This window comes from Hetaerina americana, unplaced genomic scaffold (assembly GCF_022747635.1).
Source record: "Hetaerina americana unplaced genomic scaffold, ioHetAmer1.1.p SCAF_10, whole genome shotgun sequence".
NCBI lineage: Eukaryota > Metazoa > Arthropoda > Insecta > Odonata > Calopterygidae > Hetaerina > Hetaerina americana.
Genome location: NW_027286070.1, coordinates 54,018,997 through 54,046,646, shown reverse-complemented (window position 1 = coordinate 54,046,646; position 27,650 = coordinate 54,018,997). Strand labels below are relative to the sequence as shown.

Genomic DNA, 27,650 nt, shown 5'->3' with positions numbered 1-27,650 from the left:
TCACTAAACTCATAGAAGGGTTTATTTTTCTAACTTTAACATAGATCACTTTGGCAACTACCTGCTTGTCTTATTTTGTGAGGAACAGCGTTTGGTGATATAACAATATGTATAATACTAATTAGGCTGCAGCATTGAACATTCCTTAATATGAAAGATCACATCCACAGCAATGAGATTTTCTTTCATTTCTCACAGCTCTGTAACAGAAAATGACAATTGTGTTTTTTCTTAATATGGCGAGTCATTAATGAAATAACGTCAATTTAAATTCTATAAAATGACACTTTTGAGAATGAGAACACTTATTTACACCATATGCTTGCATCAATGAATCGATTATTGTAAAAAAATGTGGTATTTATTCGGAATGTGGAATTAACTGCATTTATATGCCTGGAAACCCTACAGCATTCTTCTTTACTCATGTCATGGCCAATTTTCCATTCTTTAAATGGAGAGAAATGCGATGCAAAAAAATTCATCGAAAAACAATCACAAATGAGGTAAATTCACTGCATCAACAAACTGGGCACCAGATTAAACAATCAATCAGCAATTAAGTTTTTCAACAGCACGCAAATTCACTTCGAAGCAAGGCGTATACTCTTATTTTAATTTTTTTTCTGAAGGGGTTGGCGATATAAATACGGATTTAATTCTTCCTATGACTTCAGTAAATATTAACGTGCCCGTAAACACCAAAAGGGTTCCAATCCAATGGGCAATAGTGAAAGGATTCTGAAAGTATACAATAGAAAACAAGAGGCTAACAAATTTACGAAGAGTCACAACCAAAGTCACAGTTAGCGATGAACATTCGGTAGTTAACACATATACAGAACTTATACACAGATATTGCGTTAAAACATTCCCTATGAGATAGAGAAACAACTTTGGTAGTAACACACCGATTACAGGTGTAGCTATGAGCTCACTTTGTGACATGATCATAGCATGATCCCAAATGTTTTTATATAGAAGAAGGAACCCAGGCATTGGCATCAAATGAGTGTAATATAACGCTTCTCGAGGATGTTTACCATATCTTCCATATAGCACTTCTTGATATATTCCCATTCTCGCCGAAACAAAAAGCGCGATTGTCAAGAGAAGAATTCCTACTGTCCACCAAAAGAAGTTGACAAAATCTGATGGCACTTCATCCTGTTCATTCACAACTGGTTGGGTGCTTTTCACTTCTTTTCCGGATACGATGGTGCAAATGACGATTCCTATTGTAATCATAGACACTGAAAGGTACTTCGAAAAAGTATACTTCTTTTTCAAGATAATAATACCCATCACCATATTCGCTATTAGAGAGCCAGCTCTAAAAATCATGTGGAGTGGCATGGGAATGTTGAAATCGAAGGCATAATTGTTGCAAACGTTTGCTACAAAGAACATCACAACAAGTATGGCATAATCTTTTAAACCAATGTTTGGTTTTTTGGTTCCAAACTTTGACGTAAATATGAAGCCTTCTATTGATATGAAGAGGAACTGGGAAAAAGTTATAATGTTTCCACTCCCGGGGTCTTCTTTCACTAACAGTTCCAGAAAAACCACATTGCTGCAACAACCTAGGAACACTAAGAATATGGCCATGCTACCCCCCATTTCTGCGATGCAAAAATTACCACTCGCTTCAGAGTATTACATTCACTAGTTATCGGCACACTAATGTGGATAGGCTGGAATCTCAAGTACGATGACGAAACGATGACAGAGCATTTTATAACTCATGTTATTTAACAAGCCATTGCCAGAGCCCTTCAAGGAAACAAAATGGGAATAGTAGCGAAGGTTACGAAGGAATCGCAGCCTCTAGTATTTCCCATAACCTCGCCGTTTCACTCCGTCTATAACAACACCACACTCGGATCATCACCGGCTCTCTCGGAACCCAATTTAGAAACGCGTCACGAAGGTACAACGCCCGCAGCTAAGGTGGCCTGAATAAAAATCCAAATTGAAATCTATGAAAAACCTTGAAAATGTGCAGAGACTAACAGAAAAAAATACTGCTTATTAATCCTGTTATCGCACCTTCTCAACGTTCTCATCCCTCTCTTTTCTCAATCCTCGCGCCTCGTTATTCCATTGTCTGCTAATGAAAATCTATAATGGAAGTTGAAGGAGGGAAGTTTTAGCTTTGATACCGACTTCAGAAATGGCCGATAAACAAAAAATGTAAGTCTTTAAAAAGCCAAATTTAAAAATTTTTGTCGGGCTAAGTGTTCTCCGTCGATTGTCTCGGTGGCTTCAATCTCACAGCCTCAAAGATTGTACTATGCTCTTAGTCTGCCTCTGCTTTGCTGAATTCTTTGTTCATTTTTATTTCAGTTTAGTTTGCGGGGACGTTGATGGAAGATTTAGAACCCTATTTTCACGAGTCGAGTCTATAAATAAGAAAAACGGTCCCTTTGATTTTCTTTTATGTGTGGGAAACTTCTTTGGACGAAACAATGACGATTGGGACTCGTACAAAACTGGTGACATTAAAGGTGAGACCATGTTCAAATTTTAGGCGATGATTCGAAATATCTGTGATTACAATTCTGATTACATACTTTCGTTCATTATACAGTTCTGTATTGATTTATTTTGCTTGATGGATTGTTTCAGTTCCTGTACCCACGTATGTTTTGGGTCCGAACGATCCACGTCATACTCCTTATTACCCGGACATAGATGGATGTGAACTTTGTCCCAACGTTAATTATTTAGGTAACCCAGTTGTATAGACTCACCGCTCTTGTTTACATGTAATTCATGATACTCAGACTGTTAGCTTCCTTCATGTTTTGTGGCCATTAGCTTTTAGGAAGTACTTGGGTATATTATCAACCACCTATTAAATCAATTAAATTCATTTTCTATTCTATCAGAGATCACTGTTGCCATGTTTTTTTCTATACATCATGTATTTCATTATAGGAAAACGCGGTCTTTATCGTGGTAGTTCTGGATTAAAGATGGCATACGTCAGTGGAATCGATGGACCAGGTGGTGGTTCAAGACATTCCAGCTCTAGTGGATCGTCCAATGACCAGCCAGAACATTTCTTCTCAGAGGCCGATGTTACTGCCGTTAGAGACGCTTGCACCCGCTCATCATCGGGATCTTTTCGAGGAATTGACATTCTACTTACATCACAGTGGCCTCATGGTGTACTTACCGGGATTAACTCCCAACAGGTTAGTTTAGTGCATGATTCATACTGAATAATTTGTGTAGAAATCAAACATAGAAATGTGACTCACAGGTATTACAGTCTCAAAATTGAAAGTATATAGTTGAGAACCTAATGTGACATGAAGATATTTTCTTTTGTAGTTTTTTTTTTATTTTTCTAAAAATTCATTATTCATATCATGGGAAGAATCAATCCCAGCCGTATCTTTACAAATGGGCAAAGGATGGGCAGGGAAATTAGAGAGGAAAAGAAAGAAATAAAATAAATAGTTCACATTAAATAAAAATAAAATGATACAGGGGGGTTTAGAACAGAAAACGATTAATCCAAAATATGATAACAAAAAACACGGGCTTAGGTGTACTAGATAGCACTGACCCTCGCCCTTATCAAGCACTCACCAGTCAGGGGCTTACAAGAGAATTATCTCTGCACCAGCGGCCTACCAATTGCACGCAATAAAATAAAATGAATGCAAATTAATCACGCACTCTCTATCTTGGATGTACTAAATAGCCGTGATCCTTGCTAGTCCCAGGCACTCACACAACCAGGGCTTTTGAGAGGTTTCCCTCTGCGCTAGCGGCCCACTGATCATTCACTTGCTTGGGTATGCGTAAATGCCTTAACCCTTGCAAAACTCAATCAGTCACTCACTGGTCTACCATGAAATCTCTTCCAATGTTAATCCTGTGACTCATTAACATCCCATTGAGCAAATCAAAATTTCAATCAGAGTTGGAATGCATAAAACAAACCACCGCTATTAAAGGTTACAACCCAAAAATCATTGATAGGTTCGTTAAGAAACAAAAACACAAAAATCTATTTCAAGATACCACTACATTATTACCCACTGATGAAAATAAATGCCTAAAATTACCTTTCCACCCTACACTAGCTAAAGGACTCTCTCCGATTTTCAAAAACATGGGAGAAAAGCTATATTCGTTTCCAGCAACAAACTCAAAACACTTTTAGGAACCCAAAAGATCCCATTGATTCACTCCAATAATCAGGCATGTACGAGGGTCATCCGGAAAGTAGTACCCGTTCGTGAAATAAAGACACAAAAGTAAATATTAACAAACATAAAAAATTTTATTTGAAAGAGGATACTTTAAACTACTTCTCAACATAATCTCCAAGCAAATTTAGGCATTTGTCATAACGTGTGACAAGTTTCTGTATTCCTGCTGCATAGTCCTTCGCCGCCAGCTCATTGAGATACGCGAGGGACCCATCTTGCACAAATTTTTGCATAATGCAGATGGTGTTTAACAATTTCATGAACAATTGTTCGAGAAACATTGGGAAAATGCTCACAGATGTCATCAATTGTGACGCACCGATCGTTCCTCACGAATTCGTCAACTGAGCTCACCAGTTGGTCTGTAATGACAGACGGTCTCCCCGAACGCTCATCGTCGTGTGTGTTCCCCCTCCCCATGTTGAGGTTGCGACACCACCGCCGAACAGACGACTCGTCCATTACATTGTCTCCATACACCTCCTTTAATTGGCGATGAATATCACATGGGCGAACGTTTCTTGCATTGAGGAATTTAATCACTGCCCTCACTTCACAACTGGCGGCGTTCTCAATTTTTTTAAACATTGTAAACAATCACAGAAACAACACAGGCAATGCTAGCGTCACGCAACTTGGCTCAGAGAAGGCAGACAAGCCACTGAAGCTATCTGACCTCGTCCAGCGGCTACTCGCGTCGTCAGCACTTCATGCGGCACGAACGGGTACTACTTTCCGGATGACCCTCGTACATGATAAGTTGTCCCAAATGTGACCAATCATAAATTGGACAAACTCTTAGAAATATTCTCACACGATTTAAAGAACACATGGTTTGCTACAAACTAGGTCATACTCACCGGCAGTTGTGGAACATTTGGATCAATACTCACACAAAATTGATTTGAAAAATTTATAACTCATTAGCACAGTACCAAACCACTTATTAGACTACTATGAATGCATCCACATCTCCTGCTGCAAAAATAGACTCATTAACCATGACGAGGGCTTCATCTCCTTAACAAATCACGTGAATCTTTCCACTAAAAAAAATCACCATTAAAGACTAGGCTTACATTGTAACCCATGCAACGGCTTCTCGCCCCAGGTCCCCCTCCTTTACCTTCCCCCCAAAATAATGTAATCCCCCACATTTCCATTCCTCACACCTCCCATTCCACCCAACTTTTTGCCAACAACTCTTCCTCCCCTACTTTAGGCCATTACATTACAGCCAGTATATATAAGTCACCACACACGAGACGGCAACATTCCTTTCAGAAGGGGACAGCTTGGCAGTCGAAACACTGTGTCAGCTTCTGGGCACATCCTCTACCTTTCCCAAAGTGGAAGTTACAGAACTAATGTTGGAAGAGATTCGAAAGTAGATCTGTGAGTGACTGAGTGAATTTTGCAAGGGTTAGGTTGTTTACGCATACCCAACCAAGTGAGTGATACCTCCGTCTGCGCCAGTGGCGAGCCACTGGCGCAGAGGGAAACCTCTCAAAAGCCCTGGTTGTGTGAGTGCCTGCGATTTGTAAGGATCAAGGCTATATAGTACATTCATGCTAGAGAGTGCGTGATTAATTTGCGTTCATTTAATTTATTATGTGCGATCGGTGGACCACCAGCGAAGAGATAATTCTTCCGTAAGCCCCTGACTGGTGAGTACTTGATAAGGGCAAGGGCCGATGCTCTCTAGTACACCTTAACCGGAGTGTTTTTTGCTATCATATGTCTGGTTCAATCATTTTTTGTTCTTAACCCCCCCCCCCCCCTGATTATTACTTATTTTATTTTTATTTAATTGAATTATTAATTTTATTTCTTTCTTTTCCTCTCTAATTTCCCTGCCCATCCTTTGCCCATTTGTAAGAGTACAGCTGAGGTTGATTCTTCCCATAATATTCGTACGGCCATAGTTACCGTTCACTTCATACACCTTCGTAATTCATGGTTGTCTTTATTTTCCAGTATTTTAATATTTCCTTGTTTCTCAGTTTACCCCATCATGTTTTTGCATAAGGTAATATCACTATAAAGATTAGCATGTTAACAAATAGATAAATGTGTACATGAAGCAAGTTATTGCACACAACATACATGGGAGGTCCCAAAAGTACCCAGCCTGACCTAGAGATGGCGTTAGTTGTTTGAAAAAATCACTGTATTAGAAAGTACACAATCTATAAAGCATATGTTTCAAGTTTAAAGATGCTACGTTGTTTAGTATTTGTTTGGTAGCCATCAATAATGAACGTTTTCAGTGAATTTGTGAAAATGGAGAAAATTGGTCATCATTATGTGATACAATACTTTTATTTGAAAGGCCTCAGCCCAACCATTATGAAAACTGAATTGGGTTCTACTCTGGGTGAATCTACTCCTTTGTTTACAGCGGTAAAATATTGGGTAGCAGAGTTTAAACGAGGCTGTACGAGCATTGCATTGGTTGACCGAATGAGGTGACAACTCAAGAAATGGTGAAGAAAATCCACTAAGTGATACTGGATGATTGACTGAAAGTGTGCAAGCTAGCAGACATAGTAGGCATTTCAAAAAGTGTGGTACATCGCATATTAACTAAAAATTTGGACATGAGAAAGCTGTGTGCAAGATGGGTGCTGCATTTGCTCACACTCGAGCAAAACCAGCATCAATGTTTCAATTGAGTGTTTTGCAAAGTTTCACAGCAACAAAGCAGAATTAATTTTTACACCGTTTCATAACCATGGATGAAACATGGGTCCATTACTTCACACACAAGACAAAAGAACAATCAAAACAATGGATTCCAAAAGGGAGGACCGTCTCCATAGAGGGCGAAGACCGTTTCATCTGCAGGCAAGGTCATGGCATCAGTTTTTTGGGATGCGATGATGATTATTTGGGGAATGATCAGTTTGGAGTCAAAAATGGGAGAGGCCCATGTCTAAAAGTAGAGGAGAATATCTAAAAAGAAAACTATTCACAAAACTATTCTGTGGAAGCCTTCACGTGAACTCAAATGCTGTAGTGACTAGTAAATAATCTAAAAATATAACTATTCACCAAAACTTTTATGTGGAAGCCTAATGCCTTAGTAGATTGGAGTGCTCTCTACCATTTCCAGTTGTGGCTTTACAAAGTGACCTATTCAAATAATGGCATGCCAATGTGTGGGTCCTTCAATAAGCCCATAGAAAATCCAAGAGACTGTGCTTGTTATATCTGAAAAGGTTTGCATTTAGTAAACCTCATCTCTCACTAGATTGATGTTAAGGTTTCAGCTATATCCTTCATGTGGATTGTTGATTGAAGCTAAAAATTTTTTAATATAAAAATGGAAAAAATAGATTTCATGTAGTAAATAAGAACTTCTCTTTCATTTTCTGCATCGATTACTTGCAAATAGAAAAAATGATAAATGAGGAGTATTATGCATTATAATTGCACTAATTAAGTGAAATAATTAAGAAAAACTTCTGTTCCATCAAGACAGTGCTTCTGTTATCGAGATTGCACCTGTGCAATCTCGATAACAGAAGTTTAGGAATTATAGTTCAGATGATGACAACATCCAACATATCCATCAGTTTTAGTTGATTTTGTATACAAAACCCCCCCACCTCATTTAAAAGTTTAGTTCTACGATGTTTAAGCTTTGAGGCCTAAACCCTCTAAATGAAGGATTAAGGGGATCGAGATGGTGCGGGGGCTATCGTACTGGCTTCCCACCCTGAGGGCGCGGGTTCAAATCCTGGCGGTGTTGAATATTTTTCAGAGGTATCTTGATCCCTACTTGAGGTGCTTTGTGGAGGGCACTTTGAGTGAGTACGCCATCCGTCGGATGGGACATTTAACTGCGGACCCCTTGGTGCCTTTCGTAAAGAGTAGGCTAATGCCGACGCCGGGTTTCTCTCCACCCTTCATCCTTTCCTGTCCATCCCCTATGGCACAAATAACCTTGGCTGTCGGTCGCCTCCCCTAAAAACTACTACTATGAAGGATTAAGAGTTCCTAACTGGATAGGGAGTGCTCCCTAAATAGAACAGTTTCACAGTTCAGACTTATTTTACCTCCCAATCAAATCAGTTAAATGGAGAGGATCTTGTAAATTGTATTAAAACAGATGCCGATCTTTAAAGTGTAAAAAGAATTTGGATCTATTGCCAATTTCCTAGGTTACTTGTGATTGTTTGCCTGGCTTTTTAGGAGTGCCCACTGCTAAATTAGGATAGTTTTGTGTGAAGAAAAAGTATGATTTGATTACTAAGCAATTCGTATTAAGAAATATGGCTTTTGGCTATGGGGTAAAGGGGAAAATTTGGTAATTGGAAGGGATATACACAGAACAATAAATTACTATTAAAGAGAACGTCAAGAAATCGAGAAGCAAATTATAAAGCTGGAGATAACTTTGTGGAAGTATTAGTTCTTGTTCTAAAATACTACCTTGATCAAAAAGTTCCCGGAATAACCACCGTGTGCCGCTCCCATCGTTCCGATTTGAGTTCTGTTTTTTTTGTTAAATTGGTACATCTGTTGTTGATATTCCCTTTAAATCTTAGTGTCATAACTTGACATTTGCAAAAGTTACGTAGCCAAGAGTACATCTATCTCTGTGTGTGTTGGCGATTTTTTACAATTGCAGAAATGGATTTAAATTTGCAACAACGAACTTGTATTAAATTTTGCGTAAAAAACGGATTTAGTGGCGCACGGACGTTGGAAATGTTGGAAAAGTGTTTCGGCAACGATTCTCTAAAAAAAACGGTCGTTTACCAGTGGCACGAGCGGTTCAGAAGTGGTCGTGAGTCAATCGAAGATGATGAACGCAGTGGCAGACCATCGACATCGAAAGTCGGTGAAAAAATTGATAAAGTAAAAGAAATGTTGGTCAGTAACCGCAAATTAACCATCAGAGAAATAGCGGAGGACTTGAACATTGCCTATGGATCCGCCCAAGACATTGTGGTTAATGATTTGGGTTTCCGTCGTGTAGCAGCAAAGTTGGTGCCAAAAGACCTCAATTTCATGCAAAAAAGAGACCGTGTTGACGTCGCAAAAGACATGATTTGCGAGGCTGAATCCGATCCCACATTCATCAAAAGGATCATTACTGGAGACGAGACGTGGGTTTATGAGTACGACACGCAATCCAGACATCAGGCAAGTGAATGGCGTTCACCAAATGAGCCGAGACCAAAAAAACCACGTCGTTTTCAGTCAAAGAAGAAGGCAATGCTGACGGTTTTCATGGATTACAACGGTGTAGTGCATCATGAATTTTTGCCAGAAGGCCAGACAGTAAACAAAGAGTATTATTTGGGCGTTATGAGACGTTTGCGTGAAGCAATTCGCCGAAAGAGACCAGAAATGTGGGCAGAAAACTCGTGGATTTTGCACCATGATAACGCACCGTCGCACAGTGCTATCATTATTCGTAATTTTTTGACGAAAAATGCAACAAATACCATCCAACAGCCACCGAATTCACCTGATTTGGCTCCCTGTGACTTCTTTCTGTTCAATCGAGTTAAAAAACCATTACGGGGAACGCGTTTTAGCAGCCGAGAGGAAGTAATGGAAAAATCGCAGGAAGCACTGATGGACATACCGAAAACCGAATATACGAGAAAAAAATATATGATATATGTAAAAAATGTTTCGAGGATTGGATCAAGCGCTGGCATAAGTGTGTTGCAGTCGATGGGGATTACTTTGAAGGGGACAATATAGATTTAGATGAATAAACTTGTATTTTTAATTTTCTGAATAAATTCCGGGAAATTTTTGATCAAGGTAGTATGTTATCCGATTTAAACCACAATAGAGGAGATAATTATAATGTAAAAAATAAGTATAATGACAGTTCATTAGATCCACTGTTTTACTGATCCGCTGTTCTCTGTGCACTGTACAATGGAGAAGTTTATTCTCACATAGCCTGTAGTATCCTTTACTGGGGATGAGCCTTGGCTATTTTCAGGGTTCAAAAAAGAGCCATTTGGCTCATGAATTTTGCTGAAAATAATGCCCCTTGCCGTCCCCTGTTAAAAAAATTGGATGTATTGCCAGTGCCAGATTTATATTTTTCATGTAATAGTGCATATAAAAATAAATAATATGAGTTTCTAAAAAATTGCGATATTCATCAATATTCTACAAGGCCGAGTGAGCAGCTGCACGTTTTATATGTACGTACAAAAAATGCAGGTGCTGGTCCAAATTTTATGGGCCTTCAACTTTGTAATAAACTCCCAGCTGAGATTGAGGCCCAAAAAAGTGTGGCTGCATTTAAAGTCAATCTGCTGAGGTTCTTAAAATTGAAAATGTTTTATTCAATTGCTGAATTACTTAATAATGCCTGATATGTGTCTTGAATCCATTGTATGTATTTTGTTACTTCACCGTGACGTGTCCCATATCAAGTGTAATAGTTGTAACAACTTGATTGCTGGGAAAATAAAATATTATAAAAATGTACAATTATTATTGATATAGGCACACAAAAATTCCAAAATGTGGTGTAAATATAAGTATATATAAATTGGGGAAGTATGGATGGGATATAAATATCCATGGACATTTACATTGAATTCCTAACTGAAATCAGGTCAAAATATATTCTTTAAAGCATGCCCAAATTTTAGAGTTTAAATTTCAAGGTTTAGTGGTTCAGCAACTTGAAACTAATCGCTTGGAAAATGTAAATGATAAGAATTTATTTATTTAAAATTACAATGCATAAGCATTAATAATTGATTTATTGGCATGTATAATTATTGTGTATATTTTGCTTCAGATTATTCTGGGTTTGACCACATTTTAATGTGATTGTTTATCATCTTTTACTCCCTACATTTTATTGTGTTGACATTGCTTCAAAAACTTCTAGGATCCTGAAAATTGAGATCTGAAATCAATGATCTGGTTCTGGGTCCAAATCCCAAAAAAAACTTGTATCAACCCAAAATAGCTCATATTTGAGTCCAAAAAACATGATGAGGAATTGTTCAAGTAATTCCTAAGGGAGTACACCTTCCCTCGGGTCAAACACTGGGATGTGGTTGTTTGATTTCCTTTTTCCCTAATGTCATACTGATTTCCTCCACTACATTTATGTTTCTGTAAATTGTTTTACAGATCACGAATGACCCCCGAGGTTCGAAACTCATCTCCTGGCTTGCTGCCCAAGTAAAACCAAGATATCATTTCTGTGCAATGGATGGCATACATTTTGAGCGACCTCCATACAGGTATACATTTTTATCTCCCTCACTTAATTCCTTTTGTCCTGTGCTCCATCACAAGATGTTAATATTTATATAGCCAATTATAATTTTTAATTGTAGGATTTATTGGTAATTTGTGCTTTTTTTCTTGGGATGTTTTCTTTAGGCAGTGCCTAATTAAGTGTTGGGGATTTTAATTTTATTTAATTGTATGCATGACACATAGTGTATTTCTTTAAATAATAAAAGTTTTTTGTTAGACTCTGTTTTCACATTACCTACATGTTTCTTTTCTTAAATTTAGATAGCTACTGCTTTTCATAAAACAGTTCTTATGGAAAGGACAATATTTGGTAAGGTTTAAGAAGCTGCCATTATAAAGAGAACCCTTGATGTACAACGTTGAAATGGATCTCACGATGATATGTAGTCAAACCATCAATTAATGATGTAGGTTTAATTTTATAGAATATGCCCAAAATGAAAGAATTTGACTCCTCCCATTGCAGGACTTTTCCACCAAAGTGGCATGAAATAAGAATTTTAAGTAGGAATTTGTGTATGAGTAATGCACATATTTCTGTGATAATATTTAAAAGGTGTAATTTACATATTTTCAACATATCAACTTAAGCAATAATTTGAAAAATCAAGGAGTTGTAGATGTTATTTTTGGAAAATGCACGAAAATAATTAATCCTACCATGATTTAAGACAAAATAAATATGAAGCATCAACTTTGGCTTGTTAATACCAAATAAATCATGATTATTCAAACTCAGTATATTGTTTGCAGGAAATATGAACAGCTGATATGTATGGAAATATTTAAAGGTTCATTGTTGGAATTTATCTAAAAGGCATATAGTAGTGTTCAGTATATCCTCGAGAGATACTGGTGGTGTGTCTTCTTGAATAAGAATTCTATAAAATCTTCTTATATATTTTTTAGGTACTAAAATTCATTTTATCTTAATTATCTGGGTTAAAAAAATATCTTTCATGATCCTATACAAGGTGTTCAAAAAGTTCCCAAACTTTTTAGTAGTGCGACTCCAGTTGGTTATTTTTAATCTGCTTGGAGGCGTTGTGCCCATGGACACCCTCTGCCACTTTGTTGATATCTTGTTTTCTTGATTAGTTATGCCAGTTTATGTGAAGGGGTGTTCATGAAGAGGGGCAAAAAACCAGATCCGTGGAAATTAGCTCTTTGAAGGAACAGAGTAGTTAGTGGAATTCTATTTGAAACTCCGCAAATCTTTCACAGAAACTTTAAGAGTTGATTATCAAGGCTTTTGGTGAGGATGCTATGAAATGTACCACGTGTAATGAGAGGTTGACCCAGTTCAAAAATGGGCTACAACCAGTGGAAGATGGTGAGTGTTCTGGAAGGCCATCAACATCAACTTGATGACCCCCACATCAAGAAAATGAATGATCTCGTTCAGGCAAATCAATTTTTGACTGTCAGAGAACTTGCAGAAGAGCATGGAATCTTGATTGGTTCCTGCTATGAAATCCTGACTGAAAAATCGAGGATGTATTGAACCACTGCCAAATTCGTGCCTTGCCTGATGACAGCAGACCAGGAACAACATTGAGTTCAAGTCTGTCAGAAACTATTTGATCGAGCTGAAGAGGATGAAGCCTTCTTGTGCAGGATCATATCAGGTGATAAGTCATGGGTTTAGTGGTTGTTTTCCACACAGCAATATGCTGGCTCATTCATCTCTCAGGACTCACGAGTTTTTAGCCAAAAACAAGACTGCTGTGCTTCTGCATCCACCTTACTCACCAGACTCGATGAGATTTTTTCCTGTTCCCCAAACTGAAAACCCTGCTCAAAGGAAAAAGAATTATCACCATTCCTGCCGTAGAGAAAAATTCAGCGGAAGAGCTTATTAGCATTTCGGCAGAAGCGTTCCAGGACTGTTTCAAAAAGTGGAAACACTGTTGGGATAAGTGTATATGTTAGGGAGGAGGCTACTTTGAAGGGGACCCTGGCCAGTAATTAGTTGGTGAAGTATTTTTTTGTAATTAGAAAAGTTTGGGAACATTTTGAGCATACTTCATATGGAGATGGGAAATCATAATTTTAAATTATCTAGCCCCTCAGCTGCAAATCGTATTGAAATGTAAAATTCCAAGTTTAAGCTTTCTACATCATATTTCAACAGAAATAGCATAGCAAGAGCTGGCCAAACATAATAAAAGCAAATGCCCGAAAATTCTGATTAATGGTAGTCATTTGAATATGAATCAGAATAGATATATTTTCTGTGTATGAACTACTTAACTAATGAAGCTCTCCTAGATTTTGAACTGGTAAGGATTGGAACAAAGCATAACTTAAGTCTTCCATTATTTTAGTGATTTTCCTGAATGATTTATATTTAAAACTTACTGGCAAGTGATTTTCATATATTTGACTTATATTTGCAGAAGAATTTGAGTGATAATAGAAAAACTTATTTTTGATTGCTCACAGGAATCACCCAGTAGAGGATGGGGATGCTGTCGATTTTGGTGGTGGGCATGCCACAAGATTCATTGCCTTGGCTGGAGTAGGTAACAGTCAAAAGAAAAAGTGGCTATATGCCTTCAGTGTGATACCACTGGAAAGAATGGCTGCAAGTGAATTGTGTCAGCGCACCACAGATGAGACACCATGTCCATATCCAAAGCATTCTCTTCTTCCCAGTGCTACCATGTCATCTGTAAGTACTGTAGCTCAAATTAAATTAATCAGAACCCTGAAGTGTGATACTAATAAATTAACTTCATACTATGAACCACGGTATTTGAAGTATTCATTTAAGTTATTATTTTCTCAAAGTTATTCCAATGTCTTTCATCAAGTTATATAATTAAAAATCCTTCTCCATGGACTACAGCCTTGATGCAATGGAAGGACTTGTGCATTGTAATGACCCCTAGAACTGTACTGGTAGGAGCAATGATAATTGCTCCTGGTAGGGTCATCCATGCCAGATAGGCTGAAGGCTATGAACTGGACGAAGGGTGGCCCATACATTGTTTGACAAAGACAACTAGATGACTAAAGGCATCACAAGGGAGTGGCCATTTGAGTGAAGATGTCAGGTTAAAAAAACTATTGAGAAAGGCATTGGGAAAGCATCTCAATTATTTATCTCTTATAATGGTACAACGGGCACTCTAGAGAATTTAAGCGCTAGCAACTAGGGGACACTTTATAAATGTGGGTGTGGAGAAGGATGGAAAAAGTGAAATGGACAGAAAGGAAAAGGAATGTTGATGATATGATAGGTATGTTGATGATACGATAGGTATGTTGGGAGAGGAGAATGTAAATCTTGGATTGATCTAAATATGAGGGTAATTAGAAAATTTTTCGGAATGGAATAGAAATAAATAACTTACCACAGTGAAACTTTTTTTATTTTGCAATGTAGTCTCCCTGTACGCTTATGCCCTTGGTCCAGCAACATTCCAATGTCTTTATCTTATCCCAAAAATTAGATTCCTTCAGGCCTGAAAAATACCTTTCTACTTTGGCCGTTAGTTCTTTGTTTGAAAAAAATCTCCATTAACCGAGAAAAATTTTGAGCTTGAGGAAGGCATGGAAATCTGATGGAGCCAAGTCAGGTGAATAATGTGGATGTGGTCACAATTCGTATCTTAGGTCACCCATTTTTGCTATAGCAATGACAGTTGTTTTTGGGCATGCATTGTCTTGATGAAAGATTATTTTCTTCCTTGCCAAACTAGGCCTTCTATCTTTTGCTGCAGTTGATCGAGGAGGTTGGCGTAGTATTGTCCAGTAATTGTTTGACCCGTGAGAAGATAATCTATCTGCAGAATCCCTTTCTCATCCCAGAAAACTGAAACCATCACCTTTCCAGCTGATCATATTGCCTTTGCTTGCTTTGGTGGCGGTGAATCAAAATATTTCCTCTGCTTTGGCTGCTCTTTTGTCTCTGGGGTATAGTAGTGGACCCAAGTTTCATCTTTAGTCACAAACTGGTGCAAAAAATCATGTTGGTTGCTCTTAAATCGGATCAATCATTATTCAGAAATTTCCATTCTGATGCATTTGTGATCCTGCATCAAGAGTCGCAGCAACCATCTAGCAGATGATTTTCCCATACCCAATTCCACCGTTAAAATGTAATATGCCCATTCAGATGACATCCCTACAACTTCAGCAATTTCTTGCACTTTCAGTGAGCGATCCTCCATGACTATTTTATCTGCTTATTCCAATAATTTCTGGGGTAGTGGCACATTTTGGCCGACCACCATGCGGACTATCCAAACTGTCCAGACCAATCTTGAACTCATTATCTGAATATGAAGGAGCAGAGTCCCACAGAGTGTTAAGAAAGTCATCATGAATTTCCTTTACTTTCATATCTTTCTTTACGAAGTATTTCATCACTACTCGATTCTCAATTTTTTTCCACCTTAACAAACCACTGCATGGGAAAATAGAGTTTGACCACTATACAGATCTCTTCCCAGAGCACTGATGCATTATGGGTTTACTCATAAAATATTACCTATTACTATGTGGGAAAATGGTCGCACTAGCGCTGACATCTGGTGGTGATTCTGAGAACATTTCTAATTACCCTTGTGTATAAGCCTATTCCTAGCAATGAGAACCCCAGTTGTTATCCAGCTATATCCATTATTTGCTGATAATTTTTTCATGATTAGCTTTTTCAGTGGAAACAAATATCCCAGTGGTATTTAATTATTGATTTAAATTCGTGGAACTTGTTCATAACAAGATTTATATTTTGTACTGCTGCCCGGTTAACGTTATTTGAATAAATTTTTGTCCTTTGAGTATATGCATGTTTAGATTGTATTTGTTTTTCCCTCAATAACTTCTTTTATAGTGTGTGAGCTAAATTTAATAATTTGAGCATAATGGTGTGAGATAGTAATTTCTAAAACTAGAGATTTTATTATTATTATTATCATTAAAAATCCACATGTGCTATTAGACAGTGTCAGGTGGCACACAAGTCCCAAATAATCACAAAGGTAAAATCAGTCAAATCAGATTTGAATTCTGCTTGGCTAGATTTGTAGCTTTGTTGTCAATAATGGTTTTTAAGTGAGATGACTTTCTGACTGAAAGCCCTAGCAGAGAAGTATTTCTTTTAGTTTCTGAATATAGCTGTTTTTTTATAAATATATATTTAGGTCTCTAGAAATGGTAATTTTATTTTCTTGCCAACTTTCTCAAGTATTTTTTTTGAGGAAGTCATTGACTGGTGCACTTCAAGATGTGTACAGACAATAAAAAAAGTTTCATCTGTCTTTAGCCATTTACCTAAGGTTATGTTTAAGTCGTTTTCTTCACTGATGTATGAGGTGTGTTAAAAAAGTAATGGTAATTTTTTAATTTTGCATATTGTGTAGGGCATGTTATAGTGCACCATGAGTTCCTGCTACTAGGTCGAAAGATCAATGTAGAGCACCACTTACAAGTTCAATGGTGTGTTTGCATGAAGCTAAACGAAAAAACGCCTATATTTTTGCCGAAACAATTCATGGTGTTTGCACACCACAAAAATGCACCTGCTCACGCTGTAATGATGTCCCAGCCTCCATATTTGCCATATATGGCAATATGTGGCTTTTTTTGTTTCCAAAAATAGAGAGAATTTAAAAAACAGTCATTTTGCATGCATTGATGAGATTAAAAATTAATCTGAGAGAGCTAAAAGCGATACAAAAAATTGAGTTCCAGAAGTGTTTCAAGGATTAGAAAAAACAATGGCATGAGTGTATTTTATCTTAAGGGGACTACTTCGAAGGAGATAGCATGCCTATAATTTTGTATGGGTGTACCAATGAAACTATAGATACACCTAGCCCACTTTCAAGAGGCTCCCACAAATGGATAAATGGCAGAAATTCTTGTTTATTAGCCCTAGGTGATTACTTTGAGGGTGAGCAAGAACATGAGGAGTTTTTTTTTGTTGTCTCAGGCGTAACTTTGTGGAATTTGCATAACATATTGAAATGTAATGAAATAATTGACTTTGTAATTCCACACACTTTATTTAAAAACACACGACCCAGGTTTCGACGTTGAACGTCATCATCAGGTGGTCCTCATAGAAGCACGCTGGCTATATATACCTTCTGATCATAGGAAGGGGGGGTTGGTCAGAGAGGGAGGTCGGAGGGGTAAAAAGGTTACAATGTAGCTGGGAAGAAAAGAGAATTACATTTTTGATTTAGAAGAGTGGTAGGTCTAGGAGTGGGGAGTGGGAGGGATACAAAATTTCGTTGGCAAGATCATCTTTCCAAAGAAAAAGGTCAAAGGCTCGATGCTTTGGAGCAGTTAGAAATTTTGAAATGTGTCCGTTGGAAAGATGATCTTGCCAACGAAATTTTGTATCCCTCCCACTCCCCACTCCTAGACCTACCACTCTTCTAAATCAAAAATGTAATTCTCTTTTCTTCCCAGCTACATTGTAACCTTTTTACCCCTCCGACCTCCCTCTCTGACCAACCCCCCCCTCCTATGATCAGAAGGTATATATAGCCAGCGTGCTTCTATGAGGACCACCTGATGATGACGTTCAACGTCGAAACCTGGGTCGTGTGTTTTTAAATAAAGTGTGTGGAATTACAAAGTCAATTATTTCATTACATTTCAATATGAGGAGTTTTTTATGGGGGGTGTTAGGTCACCACATTTTTATGGGTGGTGACCTAACACTCCCCTCCTCACGCCCTTTAGGTGGCTTGTGGGGTATTATGTAGATGTAAATGAGGCGTTAAATTACATTTTTACATAAATTATATTATTAATTAATAAATTACATAAATTCTATTATTTTTTTATTGTCAGATTCTCCGAAATAATGGTTAGCACATCGTATTCATATTTACATTATTCCTGAATTCTTAATGCACATGAGAGAATCTGGAAAACATGTTTTGCTGGTATGGAATTTAATGCTGAATACATTGATAACATTAGATGTGCTTAATTGACATGAAACAGATATGATAATCATAGTATTTTACTGAGTCATACGTATATTAACTCTTGATTTTGTTTCAGTATTTTTTAAGACAATTATTATGTACTTGTCATTACCTAATTTACATCATATGTCATGTCATTTTCAGGAACAACCCACTCAGTTTTTCTTTGACATGAACCCTGGGCGTCGCAAAAAGAGACCTGGAACAAACAAGGGGCAAGATGAAGGCTTTGAAAAGAAACGACAATTAGTTGGCAACCAAGGTATGTCTGAAGTTATTGATCCAAAATGTGTGATGGAGAGCATTAGGTATAATTTTACGGCTGTTATTACCCTCCCTCTAGCAGTTTCACACTAACAAATCTTCAATTTCAAATCTTCAAAAACATTTAGGGATCTGAATAGCGGCTGACTTTGGTCACAAAGATTATTATCACTTGAGTACAGTGGAACGTCATGATATGAGCATAGTTGGTTCTGCGATCTTTCTCGTAAGACACTCGTTTAGTCAAAAACCCAAAGAGAACCATCTCATCACAATTAAAATGATATTGTGGTGTGTACAAATAAAACCCTCAGAATCTACGAGCTTTTCGAAATCACCAATGAAGTTCTTTGCTGCCTTTCTGACTCAGAGCTTGCTGCTTCACCATGCCTAACAATGTCATGGACGACGGTTCTTCTCACTAGCATCTTGAACCACACACGACTCCATAAATACTTGTTTGGCCATTGATGATCCTGACATCTTATTAATGAGGTCAACGAAATCTCTTTTGCCTTCTCAGTAATAATATTCCTGTTAATGGTGTTGCATTGCCATTGCTTTTCATGTATGCATATGAGAAGCAACCTTTTAACATAGATGAGAAAATGTAACTCTTAGATACTCTTGGAAATGTAACTAATAGATACTCTTGTCACTAAGTCACGAAGTCTAAATATCTCCTTAGTCTTGTCAGTGTTTTTGAAGAAAAGGCCAATCGTTGATGCTGACCAATTGTTGATTAGTTACTAGATCAGCCACACTCACACCTTGTTCCCAATTTTCAGTGATTTCAGTTCTCCTGTTATTTTTTATTTTCATTCTCTTATGGCTTTCTTCTATTGGATTTTTCTTCGGTTTCAATTGAATAACTATGCACAAAGTATTATTAAAATTGGACAAAAAAATCTCTTATAATATGTTTGAGCATAAGTTGGGAAAAATGTGTGATCACTAGGGATGCCAAGATGCCAGTGGAATGAGTGCTAGAAACAAACTGCATTAGCAGGCATGAAATGAATACAGGAATTCCCTTCTCCTCATCAGTCTTTATGTGAAATGTCACTTGTTAAACAACTTGTTTTCAGGGCCAATATTTTTACTCGTTATGTGAATAGGAATTCCCCTATCCTCATCACTCATTATGCTAAAAGTCGATCGTTAAGCGTGTCAATTTGTGGGACCAATATTTTTGCTCATAATACAAATTACTCGCTGTGCAAGGTACTCGTTGTAAGGTTTCACTGTATATGAAGTCACTGTGTTTCAAGATTCAAGCTACCATCAAAAAAGGAAACTCAATTTAAGTATTAACTTGCAGAAGTAGAGTGTAATAAGCTATTATTGCAAAATATGTGTTGACAATTCAAAAGTATGAATTGAAAATAATTGGTGTCAGTGTGTATTAAAAATTTAACCGTGAAAGTTACTAGTGGGACTCTAATTAGTTAGTTAAGTCAAGCAGTAAACTACACTCTTTGGACTCAAGTCAATACAACTTTGGCAAGTTTAATGTAATTACTGTACTTAATCTGTGCATATCTTTTTTGTGTATTCTACCAGTTAAGGTACGTTTTGGGTGAACATGCATTGCATTTCTTAGCTTGCATCTAAGAAGATGCCCTGACACCACAAAATACAGTAACCTATTCTTCAATACCACAATCTTTCCACCTCCCCTCATTCCATTTGATCTGCTTATCCTTATCATACCTTGCTATCCGAACATCCTCCCCTCTATCTCAATCACTAAGCAAACTCCCTCCCCAAATATACCTATGTACACAATAATTTTAAGAGTCTCGCAAAAATTAGTCCGGAAGCATGCCTTTCTAATTGCATTCTATTTTATGCAGAGTTGCTACTGTTGCAGTCATTTCATCTCATAAATCTATGAGAAAAAGAAGAAACATATAATTTCTATATTTCATTTATTCTAATACGTAGTACTTCCTGTATACGTAGAGTATGTCATATTATATACATGTACATATGATAGGATAGGTAGATCGGTAGAATCCCAGAAATTCATCACCTGAATCACAATTAAATGAATGAAGTCCATTGATTATCTCTTTAGGCACATCACCAAGTTCACTCTCTGAAGTTAACTGTGCCTCATCTTCTAGCACTGGTGTTGAAATATTGCCTAAAGCTTTTTCAAATCCATATTTTACACAAGTTCCTCTGACACCCTGACAACTTTCCAGGATTCACAGGCTTATTTTTTCATAAGGCACTTTTAATCCTTCCCGATTCTGTGTAGTTTTTCATACCAGACATCATCCACTTTTCCCAACTAGAATGTAACTTTGATTTAAAAGATTTATGTTTGGATAAATCCTGGCAGCCTCATGATTTCCTTTTTCTTTCACAAAATTGATGACTTTTAGCTTAAACATCGCTGTATATAATTTTCTTCTCCATGGGTAACTTTCTTGAGAAAATTGTAAATTACAAAAGCTTAACTCAGTTCAGGTTTTAAACAATCACCTTGTAGGCGGCACTTTCTTGGAGGGTGTATAGAACAGCTGAGCGCCATTACTAACAAAGCAAAGTGAAGCAAACAAAACAAGAAAATTCCATTGCATTCATTCTCTTTTTTTTATACGTGATTTGCTGAAAGTTACTTAATGTAGGAAATAAAAGGGCACACAAATTTAAGTCTCGTTTCAACATACGAATCATAGTGATAAAGCAATAAGGTGGCATATTGTGTTGGCTCGTAAATATTGTTGATTTTTTGATCCTTATGTTGTTTGGAATTAATTTCAATCACCTGGCTCTAATCTTCTGAATACTTATGGTAGGTATTGTCACAGACAATTATGATTCCATGTATTCATTGGTTGTTCCTATCTATTAGTATATGGATATAGACGTATTTTTACACACTATATGTGTATATACACACACACACCAAATTTCTGGGTATGCGTAATACATAAGGTGCAAGTTATAAACGGGAAAATATGGTATTATTAAGGTTTAAGAGCTTTTAAAATGTCATAGATATATCAGCAGCCATAAACACTAGTTGTGTAAAACTTGAGTTTTTAAAAGCTTTTTTTTTAAGATTGATTATTAGTGGCTTTTGGGTTTTTCATTTATTGAAGACATAAAGGCACCAGGTATGTTACTACTGTTTTTTTGACTTTTTGTAACCTTTCCTCTTTTGAAAAATGATCAAATCAGAGTCTTGAAGTTTGCAAATTTCGTGCCTAGTAGAGTTTTCATTTTTATTATGAATGTCTCATTCTAGCTGATCCATTTATTTTTATTGGTTTTATCATTAGAAATTATGTGAATTTTAGTCCCTGAAGAAAGTTTCAAATCATATTTACAAAATTAAATTTTACATTTTTAATGCACTCACATAAATTCCCATCCAAACCTCCTTGCTTTCCATATTCAAGCATTAAAACCAAGTCTTCTTTTAGGGTGGAATTGGATATATTGGCTTAGATTTTTAGCACCTAAAATAATTGGAATAAAATGAAATAGGAATTGACAAAAGAGAAACAACAAGTTCAAAAAGACATTGTTAGAATTCAGTAGGTTAATTATTTTGTGATGGCCAGTGGCCATTCATACTTTTGAGATTTGTTTTGTTCTGTTTATGCTTTAAGGGTTGACACCTATTTTTTTATGTTCTCACTGAGGAATAGCCATGCCTTATTGTAAAGTCTTCATTCTTGTAAATAAATATATGATTTAACATCCACGTGTACTTTGGTACATGGTGTTGGTAATATGTAAAAGTTGTGTGTGCAAATTTATAAGCCTATTATTTTGCTGACTTTTTTTGTAATGAACAAGGAAAAGTAGTTCAAGAGAAAGATTAAATCAATTTGTTTTATTTTTAATTGTTACAAATGTTGTTGCCAGTCACATGATAGCAATTTTTAGGCTAAAGCATTGCTCATTATAATGTATATCCATATATCTATCAAATCTTCATAATGCACCTTTGTATTCCTATCTCTCAATGATAAAAATGCTACATTAATGACCTTCATTAAAAAGTATGTACCCTTTTTCTAATTTATGGATCATTTTATGTATGAAAGTTCGCTAAAGGCTGTGTAAATACTTCATATGCACACCAATATGTGAGATTTCATCATGGACTATGGTGGGTTCAATCACATAGACATTCAATTACACTGGAGAGCCACTTAACTTCATTTGGTCAATAAAAATATGTGGAAATTTTATAATTATAGATATAGCTATTTAGTAGGTGCTAACTATATTAAAACTACATATGTTAATGAGAAGAGAAAGAAGAAGTGTAAGTTTCACAAAATTAGAGGGCATAAGCTAGAGCAGGTAGAACAGTTTATCTAAGAAGTGTAATGGACCAAAGAAGAAGAATTGCATTAGGCAAAGAAGGGTTCATGAAGAGGAGGATTTTGAAGACAAGCATGGTTAAGGAAAATTGTATACAAATTTAAAAAAATACATATCCAAAAATATTTTGAAAATAAAACTGATGTGGGCTGTGGTTTTGTTATAGTCAATGAGCAAGAGGTAAATCATGAATTGGAGGATTTTGTGCTATAGGTGTGAAGAAGAATGAAAAAAATCAAATGGATTGAAATGTAGTGGAGTTTGAATGGTGATGGAATGTTAAAGACTCTTCGGGGAGAATATTTGGTAAGCAAGGCAGGGGAGGAAAAGAATAGGCATGTTGAATGGAATGAAGGGAGGTGGAATGAATAGGGAATTAAAGAGGATTTATTGTAGCGTAGGATATTGTCACATTGGGAAAGGTTTAAAAATGTAGGCATAATTAGCTTGTTTCCATAAGCCTACCTTAAACCAAAGTTAGTGTAAATTCACTCGATAATTTAATGGACTTCTGCCAATAGGCTGAAGTAGAAAATTTATTTTTCATGGCACTTTGGAATCAATTTCTATAAACTGCATTAACAACCTAAACTTAGCTATTGAGGCATGAATTTAATGTTTCTATTGTCTTTTTTTATATTTCAGAGCTATGCTGGTTTTGTTTAGCTAGTCCACAAGTCGAAAAACATTTGGTCATCAGTATAGGGAGTGAGGTAAATGAATTGATAATTTTTAATTATGTACTCTTAAGTTTTCAAAGGTATGCAGTCCTACTGGGAATAGTCTTATATACTACTTATCTCTTGACAATTTAATTCTGCAGGACAGCAATTTTCATTCAAACTTTGTTAAAATATTGGTGCAATAGATTGTGTTGATTGTATTTCAAGAACACATATTTTTCCATTACTCTGCAATGTATAATGCAAAAATATGTATAGCATCAGTAAATTTTGATTCTGTAATCTTTGTGAAAACACTCTTTTGAGTTTTGTGGCCAATTTTTCATTTGAATACAATTCATTAATTTTCATATTCAATTTGTATGGATGGTTTCATGGAAACCTGCAGGTATTTTGGAAGGAAAAGAATTGATTGATGAAACTATTGATGAAGTGCCACCTGTTGTAGAGCTGAAATTGACTGGCATGAGGATATTCATTATATATGGCTTCAAAAACACTTCCTCCTCCAGCACCTACAGGTTAGCTAGGGTGCCTGTGAACATTTTCAGATTTCTGCTTTATAGTTCAGTTTAATTTGCTGGAAAATGCTTTAAGATATGTGAATCGAGTCCATGCTTGTCCACAATAAGGAGTTTCATGTGTTTCACTTAGGCATACCTGGCTTTGGCCAAAGGAGGCCTTGTGCCCGATCACGTCCTCATCCTGCCTGTTGCTCATCATCAGTCTGCATCTGCTGTCCCTGAATCTGTACGGAAGGAAATTAAACAGTATCCTTTGAACCAATTGTGTATTTAAGTTTGTGTTAGCCATATTTATTTTGGTTAATGGAAGATGCTTTGTCAGCATCATTGGCTTGTGGAATTCTTTTTCTTGTACTGTAGCTGCATACAATCTTTATTTGCTTTAACCACCCAATGCTTTTATTAGGTCTCATTTTCTTAAATAATTAAATTAATAAATAATGAGAATGAATGTCCCTAGTAAGCCTTCTTTACTGCTTCACAGAAATTAAAGATCCAATAGCACTCCATTCGTACTTATTACAATTGTCCTCCCCATAGTATCATATTGCTCCCCAATTTGGTCCACCTCATCCCCAACTAATCTTAAATCCCTCGATTGCATCTCTCACTTATTTGCCAAAATAGTCAAACACCGAGTCCCACATTTCTGCAATATGTCCTCAAATGCTGTTCTGTCTTCCTCATCCATCTCTAGTCCCCAAAGCCGCAGACTTAAAGCTGATTTAAAACTCCTCCACAACACCCTAAACTCGACTATTGATTACTCTGAACTGCTCGCGCTCTTGAACCTCAGGGTACCAACCCGATCCACCCCATCTACTCCCTACTACCTATTCCTAGAATATCTCTCCCCAAGCACTTACCTTTATTTTGCCTCTCCTCCCTTCTAAATTCACTCACTCACTCTGTCGATCCTTTTAATTTATCATGCAACAATTTCACCACCCAAGCTTTATCCTGCCTTTCAATAAATTAAATTTTTCCCCTACCCATTTTCGGTTCTCGTTGTTTATTGTTATACTGTTATTGCCTTTTGTCCTCTCATGTTTGTTATATTTTTCACTGCAAATTAGCGCTACTGCTGTATGTGAATAATGTTTTAAAATAAAATAAATAAATAAAGTCACAAATTAAGTGCATACTAAGCTAATAGAAAAAATAAAAAATCAACAACTTTTATTCACACTTTGGTGTCACAGTAATTCACAACCTGTCCTTTTAGCTGAATCATGTTTAAATTTTTGCCACCATTATCATTCACAAAACTTCGTCTAGGCAAGTAAACAAGTTGTAATTTTCGAGCAAGGTTTGGTAGTATAAGCAGGCTGGCCCATAACTTTTGCATGGTAAGAAGACTGTGGTTTTCATATTGCATAGACTTATTCCTTAGTCTCAAATACCCTTTCTTATCTCTTCATTCCACTTCATTTACATTACTCTTTGCAATAAAGTATTATTAGTGGGTTACTTTTTAAGGTAGATTTTGCATGGGGACCAACTAGACAATGATAAATTTATTTGCCTCTCCAAACACAAAACAACCCTAACTGATGCTTTAATAAACCCTATTTCAATTCTGCATACTTTCTTCCCCCATTCATTTCGTCCAATATTCTTATCCTCTTCCTTTATATATTTTTATATGGATGCTACTTTACATAGAAAATGGTGATTAATCTCTAATTTGTCCAAATTAATATGATTTCTTGACTCATACTTCCAAGATTCAAATTGGCTTTGCAGAAGTTTTTTGCTAAACGTTTGAAAGTACCAGTATTCTTTGAGAGGAATTTCAAGACATCTCATCTTCAAATACAGGTGGTACCTGCCCCAGCAGCCAAAGGACCTGAATTAAAAGAGGCTTTCGAGGTATATGATCACCATACTTTTACCTAAGCATTCTCATTGCACTTCTCATCTGCAACAGTAACATCAGTAGCCTTCATTATAAATTCATCGCATGGTTGAATTGTTTAGCTTTTATGTCTACAAATTTATTTAGTTATTGTGGGAGTGATTAGTGCTGCTTTTTTACGTTATTTTTACCATTTGGTTGAATGACAGGAATGTGCACAGAAACAAGGTATCCAACTGGATGAGCTTCCTGTACATGCAGAACTTGAGCAGATTGCTCCCCCAGGCACCCCTTACTTCCATGTTGAGTTACCCTCTGGTGACAAACTATTTCACAGGGCAAGGAGAAACTTCCCTCTTCAATTTGGAAGGCAAGTACTTTTGAAGTTTCTACTGTACTGTATGTATGAAGTGTTATTGGCTCTAAATGATATGTACATGTTCACCATTCCAATATATCTGTAGCTTGGAAAATATTCGTTTGTACATAGGGAATTCTGCAGTTACTAAGTTCCGTCATTACTTTTGCAGGGAAGTTATGGCCAGTAAAAATGTATTAAATTTACCTGGACGCGCTGACTGGAGGGATTGCAGTTCCAACCCAGAAGAGGAAGCAGCATTAACGAAAGACTTCAGAACTGCATTTCAGCCTTTTGATTTTACGTTATAATGGATTTTAAGTCGATAAATTGTAACCCAAGTCAATAGTTTTTTACAATAAATTAAAGTCATATTTTTAATCTTAATAATTTTTATTGAGAACATTTTTTTACAGGGTCATGCTATTTACAGTTTCTAAACTTCAGCAGAATTATCTTCGAAAACTATGGCTGAATATATTTTAAACTACTTAGATGCTTTATTAGATGGTTGAGGTAGCCTAAATTTGAACATTTCCACCTCGGCTTCGGCATACGAAAATGGATTGTAGCAGTAATATTCGGGATTTTTATAAGAGCTGCTCTTGGAAGCACCAGGCCCAACTTCTGCAAATAATATTTTCATATGAGCAAGTGGTCAATATATTTCAGAGTACTCGCGTCATAATTTTTGCATACCTGAATTCGGGATACTCATGACTTTGGAGGTTACTCCAGGAACAGCGGCGATATTTGGTCCACCGGACCCTGTTGAACTAGATTTCATACCAGGTTGTGATGCAGTCGTACTCTCAGTCGCTTTCGTGGAAAGAGTCCTGGGTCTTGCAGATCTACTGATTACCTATTTAAACATAATAATCATAAATATACGCAAAAATTCAAACTAGCATAATTATCGCCCAGACGTAGAAGTATCCCATAAGATATTTACCTTAAACATTGACAGCAACTTCATATTGCCGACTCTCGAAACTAGATGTTTAATAAAATATAAGCACAATAAACGTGATGAAATGGAAAGAAAACAGCTAATTCTGACAATACATTCAATTGCCCTCTCACCAATTTCCCTCTCAGTGCTTCCACTGCAGAAGCTCCAAAATGAAAATAAAAGAAGCATTAAATATCACTTCATAAA

The 27,650-nt window shown here is 36.6% G+C and overlaps 3 protein-coding genes across 3 annotated transcripts; 1 reads left to right on the top strand and 2 right to left on the bottom strand.

The window, feature by feature from the left end:
* Efr (ER GDP-fucose transporter) lies at positions 1-2,099 on the bottom strand. Its single transcript, XM_071598662.1, has 2 exons — positions 2,053-2,099; positions 1-1,958 (listed from the first exon to the last, which is right to left on the bottom strand). Exon 2 carries the CDS (start codon positions 1,621-1,623, stop codon positions 610-612), a length of 1,014 nt encoding a protein of 337 aa, XP_071454763.1. The 5' UTR covers positions 1,624-1,958; positions 2,053-2,099; the 3' UTR covers positions 1-609.
* A 20-nt stretch (positions 2,100-2,119) lies between these two features.
* Positions 2,120-26,854, top strand: LOC139700130 (CWF19-like protein 1). Its single transcript, XM_071598661.1, has 12 exons — positions 2,120-2,196; positions 2,350-2,510; positions 2,632-2,733; positions 2,944-3,203; positions 11,364-11,476; positions 13,941-14,169; positions 18,596-18,713; positions 23,714-23,781; positions 24,406-24,521; positions 26,003-26,147; positions 26,343-26,503; positions 26,664-26,854. The coding sequence occupies exons 1-12, from the start codon at positions 2,177-2,179 to the stop codon at positions 26,800-26,802; spliced, it is 1,632 nt and encodes a 543-aa protein (XP_071454762.1). The 5' UTR covers positions 2,120-2,176; the 3' UTR covers positions 26,803-26,854.
* An 11-nt stretch (positions 26,855-26,865) lies between these two features.
* On the bottom strand, positions 26,866-27,647 carry LOC139700129 (NADH dehydrogenase [ubiquinone] flavoprotein 3, mitochondrial-like). Its single transcript, XM_071598660.1, has 4 exons — positions 27,575-27,647; positions 27,444-27,484; positions 27,191-27,353; positions 26,866-27,118 (listed from the first exon to the last, which is right to left on the bottom strand). Exons 1-4 carry the CDS (start codon positions 27,630-27,632, stop codon positions 26,979-26,981), a joined length of 402 nt encoding a protein of 133 aa, XP_071454761.1. The 5' UTR covers positions 27,633-27,647; the 3' UTR covers positions 26,866-26,978.
* Positions 27,648-27,650: the final 3 nt, after the last annotated feature.